This window comes from Schistocerca piceifrons, chromosome 10, assembly GCF_021461385.2.
Source record: "Schistocerca piceifrons isolate TAMUIC-IGC-003096 chromosome 10, iqSchPice1.1, whole genome shotgun sequence".
In the NCBI taxonomy this organism is placed as follows: Eukaryota; Metazoa; Arthropoda; class Insecta; order Orthoptera; family Acrididae; genus Schistocerca; species Schistocerca piceifrons.
In genome coordinates this window covers 131,648,875-131,665,174 of record NC_060147.1, presented here as the reverse complement: position 1 = coordinate 131,665,174, position 16,300 = coordinate 131,648,875, and the positions used below count along the sequence as shown (strand labels likewise).

General features: G+C 37.8%; 1 protein-coding gene across 1 annotated transcript in view; it reads right to left on the bottom strand.

Moving 5' to 3' along the window:
* The window catches only part of LOC124718838, a 78,884-nt gene that overhangs the window by 32,769 nt on the left and 29,815 nt on the right, over positions 1-16,300 (bottom strand). Inside the window, exon 2 of the mRNA XM_047244461.1 lies at positions 3,883-3,959. Within this exon, the coding sequence (XP_047100417.1) occupies positions 3,883-3,954 (72 nt within the window). The 5' untranslated portion in view covers positions 3,955-3,959. The remainder of the gene's footprint in view (positions 1-3,882; positions 3,960-16,300) is intronic.

The following is a 16,300-nucleotide window of genomic DNA, read 5'->3' as shown; positions in this document are numbered from 1 at the left end:
TTCCGACTTTGATAAAGGTCGGATTGTAGCCTATCGCAATTGTGGTTTATCGTACTGTGACATTGCTGCTCGTGTTGGTTGAGATCCAATGACTGTTAGCAGAATATGGAATCGGTGGGTTCAGGAGGGTAATATGGAATGCCGTGCTGGATCCCAATGGCCTCCTATCACTAGCAGCCGAGATGACAGGCATCTTATCCGCATGGCTGTAATGCATCGTGCAGCCACGTCTCAATCCCTGAGTCATCATTTGGAAAACAACAACCATCTGCATGAACAGTTCGATGACATGTGCAGCAGCATGGACTAACAGCCCGGAGACCATGGCTGCGGTTACCCTTGATGCTGCATCACAGACAGGAGCACCTGCGATGGTGTACTCAATGATGAACCTGGGTGCACGAATCGCAAATCGTCATTTTTTCAGATGAATCCAGGTTCTGTTTACAGCATCATGATGGTCACATCCATGTTTGGCGACATCACGGTGAACGCACATTGGAAGTGTGAATTCGTCATCGCCATACTGGCGTTTCATCTGGCGTGATGGTATGGGGTGCCATTGGTTACACGTCTCGGTCACCTCTTTTTTGCATTGACGGCATTTTGAACAGTGGACGTTACATTTCAGATGTGTTACGACCTGTGGCTCTACCCTTCATTCAATCCCTGCGAAACCCTACATTTCAGCAAGATAATGCATGGCCACATCTTGCAGGTCCTGTACGGGCCCTGCCCTGGCCAGCACATTATCCAGATATCTCACCAATTGAAAACGTCTGGTCAATAGTGGCCGAAAAATTGGCTCATCACAATACGCCAGTCGCTACTCTTGATGAACTGTGGTATCGTGTTGAAGCTGCATGGGCAGCTGTACCTGTACACACCATCCAATCTCTGTCTGACTCAATGCCCAGGTATATAAAGGCTGTTATTACGGCCAGAGGTGGTTGTTCTGGGTACTGATTTCTCAGGATCTATGCACCCAAACTGCATGAAAATGTAATCTCATGTCAGTTCTAGTATAATATATCTGTCCGATGAATATCCGTTTATCATCTGCACTTCTTCTGGGTGTAGCAATTTTAATAGCCAGTAGTGTACACCGTAGAATGTGTGGCACAGCACACATCTGCATGTACACTCCACAAGCCATCTTACAGCATGTAGCAGTCAGTACTTTCGGGTTCCTTTTCTAAATGGTGTGAGGGGAGAAATATTATTGGGAAACCTCCATACATGCTGTAATATCTCTGATTTTTGCAGCATGACCATTTCTGAGATTTATGTGGAAAGAAGTAAAATGTTCTCAGATCATAGACTCTAAGAACAGTAAACTTCTGTACAATGCATAACACCTCTCTCGTAACATCTGGCACTGGAGCTTGTGATCATCTCTGCAGCTAATGATGTGATGTGCTTCCACGTATTCTGCCGGGCTGTCATTTCCATTTTCTTACTATGTTTCACTGCAATATCTACTCACTGCCTAGACTCCAATTACCGTGTGAAGTAATGTCAGTCTTGTACCACTATTTGTAGCCAAGTTTGATTCTCAGTGTCCTCTGTGCCCTTTGATGCTCTTTCGTTCTTCAGAGTTTGCAGCAATATTTCATGAAATGCAAATTCCCTCTGTGTTTTCCAACTCTGATGGATTCCATAGCCAGCAATATTTTAATAAATTATTTAAATTAATTTCGCAGCTTGAGGTCTCGCGGTAACATTCTTGCTTTCCGAGCACGGGGTCCCAGGTTCGATTCCCAGCAGGGTCAGGGATTTTCACCTGCCCTGAGATGACTGGATGTTGTTGTGTCATCCTCATCATCATCATTCATTCCCATTATGGTCGGAGGGAGGCAACAGCAAACCACCTCCATTAGGACCTTGCCTAGTATGGTGGTGCGGGTCACCCGCATCGTTCCCCTATGCTCTGTCAAGAAGCATGTGACTCCATTTTCAGTTAAATTGGCATTATTTAAACTGAGAACTCTGACCCAGTTTTTCTGATTTCTTTATTTTGATAGATTCCTTAATGATGTTGTCCTAGAAACTTGGCATTTGCACCACAATACTGGTTTCATTGTATTTCATTTTACAATTGCATTTTAGGCAGTGCTCATTAACAGCTGATTTACTCAGTTGTTTTAGTCGTCCGTGACACTAATGTTCCTCACAACGTGCTGAGAAAACCTGAGGTGTCACATTACATCACTCTAAGGAGAGGAGATTTTCAACAACATACGCAGATTCAATAATATCCACCATACGTAAGACTGATCTCTCATGACATTGAGCTCCCTAACAAAATAGTGGCTTGAGACTGACATTAGTTTAGAGTATGTATGGAATCCAAGCATCCAGTACTCATAACGGCAAAAATTTCAGCACTTGAAGAAGACGGATGGGTCAGTTGTCAAAATATTGTGCAGGAAATGGAAATGACAACTCGCCAGAACACCTGGAAACGCCCTATTAATCAGTTGCACTCAAAATCCTGAGAGATCACACTTCTGCAATTCACTTGCACTTTCTTAATGAACCTATGACAAATTGCACAGATCATTCTTCATCACACATTCTCTATCTGTTCTATTAATTGAACCTGGTAAGTGTCCCAGTGAATGAGATATACTCAAGAATCTTTCAAATTAGTGTTTCATAATCCACATCTTTCATGGATGAGTTACATTTCTTAGACATTCTTCCAATGAATCTTATCCAGGCTGCTTCTTTTTCTACAGTTAGCTTGATGTGGTCATTTTATTTGAGGCCTCTCTGGACAGTTACTCCTTTACTTCAATTAAATAACTTTTTGAATGACAGACTGCAGTGGAGGAGACAGTGTTTTGGCTTGCAGCCAGCCACATTTGATGAGACTCTGCCAGCACCTGCAAAATAGGTGACATGGTGAGCACATGGCACTTGAAAAAGAACTATGGTCGATATGTGGCTGTTCCCTATCACTGACTCACAAAAATGTCAATTGCAAAATTATTCTAATTGAAGTATAGATATTTTACAGTTGTTACTGTTTCCAATTATTTATCACCAACAGTCTAATCCACAGTGATGGATCTCTCCACCCATTTATGTGCAAAATGTTACATTTATCTACATTCCCGGTCAACTGTCAGTGCTTGCATCAGTTGTTGATCATTGGCAGGTCTTTCTGCATTTTGCTGCAGTCTTCTCACATTGCAACCTTGCTAAAGACAACTTTGTCTTTCTCAAACAGGCACAAAAATTGACACAATTTTTTAACTTGGAAAAGCTTCATAACAATAATAACTAGAAATATAGTAGGTCTCATTGTAAAGAACTACTTAAAAAAACTGGGTATCCTTACTGCACCAAGTGGGTTCATCTACTATACTAATACCAATCTTTTATGCAAATCAGGGAAAATGTCATTAAGTATTTCACTAATAGTGCAAGTTCTATATATAATCATGAAACCAGAGCCCAATTTGAACATAAAAAAAGATAAACAGCCCTTTGATCAGGGAATAATATCAGATACCAAATTGCAAAAGGAGGTGAGAAAGAGTACTAAAACATATTTTTAAAACTCATAAAAAATTATAAATTTTTATAATTATATAACATTATGTTGCAAGAAAAGTAGGTCAGGTTGTTAAGAAATGATTATCTGGGCACTGTTAATCCTGCATCCGAGTTATGTGTAAGCTATGATTACAAGAAGCTTTTGATTGTTAATCAAAAATTGTTCACTTCACTGCTGGGATGGAGTGATGAGTTTTGGGTTATGTAGCCAAGTAAATACCTGCCAAATTATTTTTTCCTGAAAACATAACATTTTGGTAAAGCTTTGAAGAAGTAGGGTACATCAGAACAGGCACAGTAAAAGAAGTACCCACTCACCAGAGAGACGACGCCTGCTGTCTGGGCGGCCGCTGGCAGCGAGCACGCCCCGCACTCCTCCATGTACAGCATTGCACCTGTGGGCAGTATCACACAGATAGAGGGTAAACACTGACAGCCGTATCTCAGTTTATGTTAGGTTAGGTTAGGGTTTGATAGTTGAGGTGAATAGAGAGAATGTAGGACATTACTTTGGACAGAGAAACGCTGATGAGCTGCAACATAATGGCCACTGCCCACCTAAAGGATGAAGAAAATGCAATTCTAACATTAAAAGAAACAAAAACTCTGAAGGTTGGGATGGAATATCCACTAAAATTATTAAAGCAGTACACAAAAAATTGCAAACCCACTAGCTCAAATAATGAATCAATGTTTTGAAAAGGGGTGCTTCCCAGATATACTGAAATATGATGCAGTCAAACCACTTTTCAAAAAGGGATCAAGAGAGATCATGGAAAGTTATTATCCTATCTCAGTTCTCCCAGTAATACCCAAAGTATTTGAAAAAGTTGCTATTGCCCAAATCCAGAAAATCATTGCAAAATATTCTATTATTCTAAAGAGTCAGTGTGGTTTCAAACAACAGAAAAACACAGTAGATGCAGTGAACAGCCAACAAGGCCTTCTTCAACATTACGTAGGTTGGAACTTAAATAGTGGCAACACTGCTGTGAAGACACTATGCAATGGAATCTACTATTGTCGCTGATAGCACACATTGTTGACATACCTACCTTACCTCTAAGCAAATGGACTCGCCTGTCCCATGTCACCAGCGTGCGCACAATCGAGGGAAAAACAATAACTTGTGAGAGAGCGGTCTAACATAATGGTGTCACTATGTTTTTGAAACAGGAGCAACAGACTTGGATCAAGATTGAATGTGCCAGAGTTCATACAGCATGACAGTGTCATCAAGGTCTTCAAGAGACATGTGAGGAATCAGCGTTGCCATACAGAACAATGGCGCATTGGGTAAAAGCCTTCAACGGAGGTCGGCAACCCCTTGGGTTGGAAAGAACCCTGTTCACATGCTGAAGAAATCGTCTCGGAAGTGAGTAAATTGTCATTACAGTGCAGTGTTAAAGACTTGTGTAATAATTCGACTGATTCAGAATACCTTGTCACAAAGTGTTGTAAAATATCAGTGCCCTTTAGGATAATGCATCTAAATGTGCAGTATCTCAGGAATAAACTCAATTTGCTGCAAGTATTTGTGGATGAGAATTCACCACACTTATTAGTAATGACAGAACATGGACTAAAAGACAATGAAATTGAGTATTGCAAATTAGAAGGTTATGTGCTAGCAGATAGCTACTGCAGGCAACAACACAAAGGGGGTGGGCTGGCAATATTTGTAAATGAACATCTTACATTTAAGAAAGTTTCATTTGTTGAACAATACTGCAAAGAAGAAACAATTGAAATGGCTGGTGTTGTCCACATAAACACTCATTCAAGCAGGTTAGCCAAACATAAAGTTATTAGTATGTACCGCCCACCAAATACAGATGTGTTGTACTATCTTGATAGACTTAACAGGGAAATTAGACAAGCAGGCCCCACTGACCTTAGCATAGTTGGAGACTTAAATATTGATGCAAACTCCTGTAGTATAACCTATTTGAAAATAACAGATATATTAAACTCATATAATATCACAAATATAGTGAACTCTGACACTAGAGTAACAGAGTCAAGCTCCAGTACAATAGATTATGTAATAGTCAACAAAAATATAAAAGACAGTGTTAACTTTCAAACTGTTGATTTTCTTTACTCAGATCACTATTGGCAAGTGTTACAATATTTAAGGTTTGCTGTACCAATGGCAACTAAGATAATTGAGAAGATCTTGAATAACACCAACATCAGTGCCTTCAAAACTAATTTAGCAGAGGAGAAATGGGACACTATTTACCAAACTAAATGGCCAGGAAAAAATGAAAAAAATTTTATAGGACAGTGCTGAAGCATTTCAACTGCTGCTGCTCTCTCAAAGAAATAACCAAGGTACGAACCAACACTCATCTTGAAAGTAATACTAGGCTGAAACTTGCACCTAGGCTGATTAAGTTAAGGCAGAATATATACGATCTTGACTGCTTATATAAGGAAACAAAGCTACATATATTTAAGGTTAAAGTACAATCAAGCCAAAAAAACTTTAAAGACAGACCTTTTACTCTTGAGGAAACAGATAAACAATGATGCAATAGAGCATTCAGCCAACGTAGGTAAGGTATCCTGTAGACTAATCAATAAACATTGTGAAGTCACGAGCAAGTGACAGAGTGAACCAGTTAGCATTAGACATGAGGGCCATCTAGTGAAAGATTCAAATGAAGTATATAATTTATTCAATAACCATTTTATCTTTCATTTTGACCAACCAGCTCCTATTATAGATCTACAGGCTGGCACACCAAATGATGTCACGAATGGTACGGAACTCGAATTTATGGAGGTGAATCAACAGGAAACATTTAACACAATACAAAAGCTAAAGAACAAGCATTCATCTGTGTTGGATGATATCTCAAGTGTGGTGTTAAATAAATATGCCAATGAAATAATTAAACTCCTTACCTATCTTATCAATTGTAGTATTAATGAAAACATATACCAAAATGCCTTAAAAATAAGTGTAATACAGCCAATCCATAAGAAGGGAAGTAAAGAAGAAGTTTCAAATTATAGATCGATATCACTAATCCCTACCTTCAGTAAAATATTTGAAACAGTTACCCTATCACAACTCTCAACATTTGTCTCAAGACATAAAATGCTTACCAAATCGCAGCATGGGTTTAGGAAAGACCTAAGCATGGCCACTGCTGTTACCAGTTCCTTCCATGAAGTATATAGCAATACAGAATGGGGTATGCACACAGCCAGAATATTCCTTGACTTGAGCAGAGCTTTTGGCTCAGTAAACCATGAGCTTCTATTACAAAAACTCTGTGCATACAATATCAGTGATGCATCAATGAAACTTCTACCCACCTATCTGGTGAATTGGAAGCAGTATACCAAACTTACACATCAAATTGACAATAATATCTTAACTTTTAAATCCACAAGTGAAACAGTGGCACAGGGAGTCCCTCAAGGCTCAATTCTTGGACTTTTCCTCTGTTTGACATATATTAATGACGTACACACCATTAACTCGCACTTTGTAAGTTATGCTGATGACACCTCAATTTTATTTCTTGGGAAAGATTGTGAGGAACTGAAATTTTCAGCAAGTAATGGGATGCTAGAATTAAGTTCATATTTTCATGCACAAGGATTAAAGGCCAATGAAAATAAATCCTAGATGCTAATATTTACAACTGGCAGCTCACACCACTCATGTGTAAATGAGGTATGCGGCATAGTGGCAGAGGACGCAAATGGGTGTAAATTTCTAGGGGTCCATCTGGACCCAAACCTGCAGTGGATTAGCCACATTAACGCTGTATGTAAAAAAGTCAGCAATGGGCTGTATCTTCTTACCCAACTGTCCACAATGGTGCCCACTCACGCGCTTAAAACTGTGTATATGGGTCAGTCTATCGCCATCTTAGCTACTGTATATAAATATGGGGTTGTGCTGCAGACATTCACCTTAACAGAGTACTATTGTTACAAGTGTGGTGTCACCGCCAGACACCACACTTGCTAGGTGGTAGCCTTTAAATCGGCCGCGGTCCATTAGTATACGTCAGACCCGCGTGTCGCCACTGTCAGTGATTGCAGACCGAGCGCCACCACACGGCAGGTCTAGAGAGACTTCCTAGCACTCGCCCAGTTGTACAGTCGACTTTGCTAGGAAAGGTTCACTGACAAATACGCTCTCATTTGCCGAGACGATAGTTAGCATAGCCTTCAGCTACGTCATTTGCTATGACCTAGCAAGGCGCCATTATCAATAGATATTTAACTTGTGATGCCTGTACCGTCAGACTGATGTTCTCCAATTGTGGATTAAAGTTAAGTATTCCAAGAACTACGTTCTTTTCTTTATAGGATAATTACTTTATCTTGTTCCACACCTCACGCCAATCTGCGTGAGCTTAAAAGCGTGCATTTCGGCCTCCTCTAGCAACACGGTGTTGGCTCTTCTGCCAACACTTCAACAAGAAATAGGGTTAAGGATTATATGTGGACTAGGCTATAAAGACTCTTGCCGTGATGTTTTCGGACAACACAAGTACTTCACTAAATACTCTTTTTATCTTTATAAATTAATTACTTTTTTGTCTCACAGAAAACTGAAGTAACTAAATGTAGTGCTATACATGACCACAACACCAGTTCCAAAGAGAATTACTACTGACAAAGAATAAGATTAAAAATGAGAGACCAGAGCCCATATACTAATGGACATGGGAAAAACAGTAATAAAAATCAATTAAAATCAAAACTAAAAGAATTCTTAATTGAGAAGTTTCTCTATTCACTCAACAAATTTTAAACGGTTAAGTTTAAGAGCTGTAAAGTAATGTATAAAAAAAATAACCTGCTGTATTAATATGTGTATGATGTAATGTATTTTGGTAAGCATCAATTTACTGTTTAATTACTACCTGTAAGGCTAAGATCAAAATGCATTTTATGATTGTAACTGTTCTTGATATTTGCAAAAGCCATCATATTGATGGCTCCACAAAAAAAAATCTAAATAAATAAAGCTTGTTCATCTTAACGTCCTCCACACCTCTGTGGCATGTTGTAACAGTTATCGGGGTTTACACCCTGTATAGCAGAGCAGAGGTGAACGGTGAATCAAAGCATTGTAGTGATGATATGGCCCGGATGTGGAGGAATTGGCCACCACTGCCATCCTCCACACAGATTGGGACTTACCGCATACAGATGACAGTGACCATGTGTGTGTGACTTATGCATGTATGAATGCATGTGTGTTTTGTCAGCATCTGGTGAAGGGCTTAAAAGGAGAGATGCCAGTCGGTGAGATTGACTTTTTGAAACCATCTGTATGGTGACAGGCTAAGAGCCCACGTACCACACTCTGCAGCCAGTCAACCTGATGGGCCCTCATTCACAAGTAACTCGGAAAAAAATTGGTATTTTGCATGATGGACAGTAGCATTAAAAAGTATCATTGTATTGACTGTTTGCATGATGTAATGGATAGGGTAAGTCCTTCACATGCAGAAAGTCAGGTTCAAATCTTGCCAGATACTTCAATCTTTTCATCTTCAAATCTTTATTGAAATTGCTCTGATTATTATTTTTATTCAGTTCTTTGGTTTAAATACAATTTTTTATTGCTAATCCTATGTCACATGATGTTAATCATTGTATCACCTTTCTTCTCCCTATAACTTTAATGACTTGAAATCTTTCTTAATGTGAATTTAAATCTTTTCTGTCGTCATATTGAATTTAACTAACTTTATATATTGATTTTGATTTAATTTCTTTAGTTTTGTCATCCTGTTTCTTCACCCATGTTGTTGCATTCACTATTTATATTCCTCACTTTGCTTGAATTTCATTTTATTTACAATCCCTTCTTTCGGTTAAACTTTCAACTGTGTTATGTCATTCACAGTGCAGCAGTAATTTAGTCTTTGTTTTAAATGTTTGTATGATGATAAAAAAAAATGCACATCTTGTAACGAAAAATACATTTTTGACACCATTGCACAGTCAGTATTGAGAGATTTTGTCATCTTTTGTTTCTTACCTAACAGTTTGGCTTTTTCAAGTACTTAAATATTATAAAAGATAAATGTAATTAAACTGACACTCACAAAAAGTCCCGAATGGAAAAGGATGATACAAAGAAAAAAATAAGAACAAATGAAAAAGTTAAGGTTCATAAGATAATTAAAATGACGTGGAAAAAGTGCAGAAATAAAAAATTACCTTTAAACCAATTAACTGAATAAAAATAATGATCAAAGTCATTTCCATAAAGATTTAAAGGTAACAAAATTGAAGTACCAGCCGAGATGCAAATGCACAACCTTCTGCACATCAAGGCCTTACCCTATCCATTGCACCGCACAAACAGTAAGGTGATGCTTTTTTAATGCTTCTGAGTTTCAAGCAAAATTCTGAAATTTTTTCATCAATTACTCACAAACATGGGCCCACCAGGGTGAATGGCTGCAGTGTGTGATACCTGGGACCTTAACCTACAATACCACATAGGTGGTTTCCAAAAGTCAGTCTCACTGTTGGGGACCTATCCTTGTTATTTTGGTATGTGATAATATATAGCAGTCTTTTTCCAATGTGCTCTGTTTGATGAAGATCACGTTGTTATGGTGCAGCACCTGGGAGTGATCATCTGGGAAATGGCAGAGGTGGTCAAGTGTTTGTGTCCTACTGTCACGAGCATCTGTGGGAAGTGCTCGAGGGACCATGAAACTGTGAGTAGGTGACAAGCTGTCAGACATCCACGCCTTGCCACAGAACATGGAGGTTGGAGGAATATCCACCCTGCGAAGCATGATAGGCAGCAGTCTGTGGAAGGGTGGATGCAGAGTACATTACTTGTGCAGGTATAAGTGTTCCAGAGTATAATATCCAGTGCCCACTGTCGAGTGGGCAGTTCCACACTACATGTTCCTATGTTAACCCAAGAGCACCTACATCCAAATCTACATCTATACTCTGAAAACCACTGTGAGATTCATGGCAGAGGCTACATCTCATTGTATCAATTATTAGGGTTTCTTCCTTTTCCATTCATGTATGGTGCACAGGAAGAATGATTGTTTGATGCCTCTGTGTTTGCAGTAATTATTCTAACCTTATACTCATGATCCTTATGTGAGCAATATGTAGGAGGTTGTAGGATATTCCTAGGGTAATCATTCAAAACCAGTTCTTGAAACTTTGTTAATAGACTTTCTCAGGATAGTTTACGTCTATCTTCATGAGTCTTCCAGTTCAGTTGCTTCAGCATCTCTGTGACACTCTCTCATGGATTAAGCTAACCTGTGGGCATTCATGCTGCCCTTCTCTGTATCTACATCTACATGGGTTCTCTGCAAATCACATTTAAGTGCCTGGCAGAGGGTTCATCGAACCACCTTTACAGTTCTCTATTATTCCAATCTCATATAGCGCATAGAAAGAATGAACATCTATATCTTTCCGTATGAGCTTTGATTTCCCTTATTTTATCATGGTGATCATTCCGCCCTGTGTAGGTTGGTGTCAACAAAATATTTTCGCATTCAGAGGAGAAAGTTGGTGATTGGAATTTCGTGAGATATGTCTTACTAGTCCTATTTGGAATGGGTCCCACACAGTTGAGCAATATTCTAGAACCATTCACACAAGTGATTTGTAAGCAATCTCATTTGCATATTGATTGCACTTCCCCAGTATAATACCAATAAAGTGAAGTCTACCACCTGCTTCACCCATGACTGAACCTATGTGATCGTTCCATTTCATATCCTTACAAAGCGTTACACTCAGGTATTTGTATGAGTTGGACAATTTCAACAGTGACTCAATGATATTGTAATCATATGATACTATGTTTTTTTTTCATTTTGTTGAGTGCAAAATTTTACATTTCTGAACATCAAAACAAGTTATCAATCTCTGCACCACTTTGAAATCTTATCAATATCTGACTGAATATTTATGCAGTTTCTTTCAGATAGTACTTCATTATAGATAACTGCATCATCTGCAGAAAGCCTGATTTTACTATTAATATTATCTGCAAGGTCATTAATATATAACATAGCAAGGGTCACAACACTCTTCCCTGGGACACATCCAAAGTTACTTCTACATCTGACGATGACTCTCCATCCGAGATAATATGCTGCATCTGCCCTACCAAAAAGTCCTCATTACAGTCACAAATTTCACTTGACAGCTCATATGATCGTTCTTTTGACAATAAGTGTAGGTTGGTTCTGAGTCAAATGCTTTTTGGAAATCAGGAAATACAGCATCTACCTGATTGCCTTGATCCAAAGCTTTCAGTATGGCATGTGAAAAAAGAGTGAGTTGCACTTTACATCATCAATTGAGGAGGTCATTTCTTTCAAGATATCTCATTGTCTTTGAGTTCAGAATATGTTCGAAGATGCCACAATAAATTGATGTCAAGTATATTGGACGGTAGTTTTGTGGATCGCTTCTACTAACCTTCTTGTAGACAGGTGTGACTTGTGCCTTTTTCCAAGAACTGGGCACAGTTTTTTGTTTGAGGGATCTACAGTCGATTATAATTAGAAGAGGAGCTAACTCAGCCAAAAAATCAGTATATACTGTGACAGGGATTCCATTGGGCTCTGGAGCTTTGTTCAGTTTTAACAATTTCTGTTGTTACTCAACACCATTGACACTAGTACATATTTCATTCATCTTTTAAGTTGTACAGGGATTAAACTGGGGCAGTTCTCATGGATTTTCCTTTGCAAAGGAACATTTGAAAATGGAGTTGCGCGTTTCAGCTTTTGCTTTGTAACCCTCTGTTTCAGTTCCATTCTCATTCACTAGGGACTGGATACTAACTTTGGTGCCACTAACAGTCTTTACATGCAATCAGAATTTCTTTGTGTTCTGTGAATCACTTGACAATATTCTGCCACAATAGTCATCGAAGGCATCACACAATCCTCTCTTGATAGCCAAATGTGTTTCATTCTCTCTATCTGTAGCTGTACACTTTGCTTTATACCTATTATACAGTAATCTCTGTTTCTTTAGAAGTTTTTTTTACAGTGACTGTATATAATGGAGTTTCCCTCCCATTATGAATTGTTCTTTTAAACTTGAGGTGGAATTCTCCTTCATGCTCCCACCATCTGCTGAAAGTTTCAAGTTCCTCATTGAGACATGACACTACTGATTTTTATCTAATTTACTTTATTTATTTATTTGATTAGCCATCCGTTGTCAGTTTGGATACAGTGATTTTTGCAGATACATTGACACTTTTATATGCATTTACAGAGTATACAAATACAATGACATTTATCACTTAAATTACATTCAAACAATTAAATATTCACTTATTGTTTAGAAACAGTGTTCCTGAAAATATAGTTTAAGGGTTTTCTGTAACAGTACATGTTGTTAATTTCTTTGATGTCCTGTGCAGCTTGTTATACATTTACAGAATATACAATACAATGTCATTATGTCACTTAAATTACATTCAAACATTTAAATATTCACTTACTGTGTAAAAACAGTGTTCCTGAAAATACAGTTTAAGAGTTTTTCTGAAACAGTACATGCTGTTAATTTCTTTGATTTCCTGTGGCAGCTTGTTATACAATTTTACACCCTGATACAAGAAACTTTTTTGGGTCTTATGCTTGTTTCTCCTATCTAGATGAAGGCAGTGGCTTGTTCTTGTGCTATAGCTGTGTAAAATGCTGTTTGTACTATAATTCACTATATTTTTCTTTATATATACTATAGTGTGGAACATAAATAAACAGGGAACAGTTAGAATACCAAGTATTTTGAATAGTTCTCTGCAGTGAGCCCACTTACTGCTTTTAGTTATAATTCTCACTGCTCTCTTCTGCACTTTAAAAACTGTTTGTAAGTTGAGTACATTATTTCCCCAGAAAATTATCCCATAGCTTATGACTGAATGTACATAGCTAAAATATACAGTTCTTAGACATTCATCGCTGCATACTGAGGAGAGAACTCTAAGTGCGTAACACGTTGTAGATATCTTTTTTGTGAGTTTTTTAACATGTTCACTCCACCTAAGCTGGCTGTCAATATGCAACCCTAGGAATTTTGTGGTGGGCACTTCGTCTACAGAGGTGTTATGTAGCTTTAACTTTAGGGGACTGTTTTTTCTGTTTATTCTAAAGCGTATGCTATTTGTTTTCTTAATATTTAAGGTCACTTTATTCTCTGTAGACCATTTGTAGACATCTTTCAGTGATTCATTACAATTTTCCAACATTTGTGCTGATGTCTCACTGGTGATTATAATATTGCTGTCATCGGCAAACAATATCTTCTCTCCATGTCGGATATATTGTGGAAAGTCATTTATATAAATCAAGAACAACACCAGACCCAGCACACTTCCCTGAGGGATCCCAATATTAATATGCTGTGGATCTGACAGGTGTTTTTCTATGAACTTTGATCTACTGGAGACATGCGAGATCTCTACCCACTGTACTCTATTTTTAAGGTATGAATGGAACCATTTGTTGATTACCCCTCTTACTCCTAGTGCTTCTAACTTAAGTAATAGATTCTGGTAGTCAACTGTATCAAAGGCCTTTGACAGGTCAAGGAATATGCCAGATACATAGTTGCCTTCATCCAGTGCTTCTAGAACCACTTTAGTGAAATGTGCTATTGCCATTTCTGTATCTCTGCCTGGTCTGAAACCAAATTGGTCATTTGAAAGAAGGTTGTATTTGTTTAGATAGCTCATAAGTCTGTTCTTCATTATGGACTCTATTATTTTGGAAAATGATGACAGTAGGGCAATTGGCCTGTAGTTCTCAATGTTTTCTACATCATCTTTTTTGTGTAGAGGTAAAATTTTTGCATGTTTCAGATAATCAGGGAAACAACCGGCTTTGAAAGATTCATTTATGATATTGGTTAGGGGGGCTTTGATACTATTTATGCATTTTTTCAGCACAGACATTGGAATTTCATCTAAACCTGCTGAATTTTTGCTCTTTAATTTCCTTACCACATTACATACTTCTTCCTCAGTAGTGGGTAGCAATACCATTGAATTTGATGTATATTCCCGTGTTCGTGGATTATGAGATTTTGAAAAATTTTCCTGTAACTTTGTAGCTATACTACTAAAGTAAGAATTAACAAAGTTTGCTAGTTCTTTTGGGGTACTTGTTAGGTTTTCTTTGTTCCTGATTTGGGTGTTTATTTGCCTTTGTGTTGCTGTTCCTGTCTCTTGTTTCACTATAGTCCATGTAGCTTTACTTTTATTTTTAGCTAGATTTATTAGTCTATCATTGACCTTTTTTTTTTGCAACATTGAGCACCTTCCTATAGATTTTTTTGTAGTTTCTGTAGTAATGAAGAAAATCTGGATCACTGTTGTTGTTTTTTATAGAGTTTAGGTATTTAAAAGTTTGGGCAGATTTTCTAATTCCTGTGGTAATCCACTTATTTTTGGTGGATGTTCCAGTAGAACTTAGTGCTTTGGGGAAGGCTTCTTCGAATATTATCTTAAACTCCGACATGAATTTGGAGAATTTCTGATTCACATTATTTTCTGAATATACTTCTTCCCATCTTTCATGTCTTAATTGTAAGCAAAATTTTTGTATTGCTGCGTCTGAGTAGACTCTTTTAAACATGTGGAGGTTTACTGGTTTTTCTACAGAAGCTTTTACTTTTATGATTTGGCATAAATGATCTGACAGTCCAAGATTTTTGACAGTTATGACACAGTTTTCCCCACCTATATCTGTAGCTACATGGTCAATGGTAGATGTTGAGTGTTTGGTTATTCTTGTTGCACAATTAACTAAAGAGGACATGCCAAAACTATTCAGAATATTCAGAAAAGTGTTACTGGTTTCATCTGCCTTAGCTGTGTTAATGTTTAAGTCACCACACAAGAGTATATTACTTTTCAGGGATGACACTTGTTCTAGGCTTTGCATAAGTTTTGAAAAGAATGTTTCTAAATCACCACTGGGAGAACGGTATACACATAGTACAATTAGTTTTTTGGGCATATCTACAGCTGGTATCTCTACTGCTGACACTTCAAAATGCTTGTCTACACTTAGTAGGATAATATCATTCCTGACTTTAAATGAAATACCACTCTTAACAAAAATACATGATCCTCCACCTTTCACTGAGTTTCTGCAATAAGAACAAGCTAGTACATATGAGGGCAAATTTATGTATTGAATTTCATTGACTTTGCACCAGTGCTCTGTGATGCAGATAACTGGACTGTCTAAGGATTGTAACTCAACTTCTAGCTGTTGCACTTTGCTTTTTATACTCTGAATGTTTTGGTGAAGCACTGTTAGAGATTTAATGTTACTTATCTTGGAGGTTTCTTTTTCATCATGCTTGTGACTAAAAAATCTTGCAGATGGGAGGGAGGCACTCTCTTCCGTCTGCTTGTTGCTCCATGTGTATCTTTCTGCTTGTTTTAGTTGTCCTTTGTACTTTAGTAGTCATTGTTGCCACAACCACATCATGATCACTGATACCAGTTTCAATGTGAACATCCTCAAGGAGCTCCGGTCTGTTTGTTACCATTAGATCCAATATATTTACATCAAGAGTGGGGTTCGTAACTATCTGTTCTAGGTAGTTTTCAGAGAAGGCATTTAGTTAAGTTTCACAGGATGTCTTATCATGCCCACCACTAAAAAAACATTAATTTACTTAATTAACTGTTGGATGATTAAAGTCTCCACTGATGGTTACA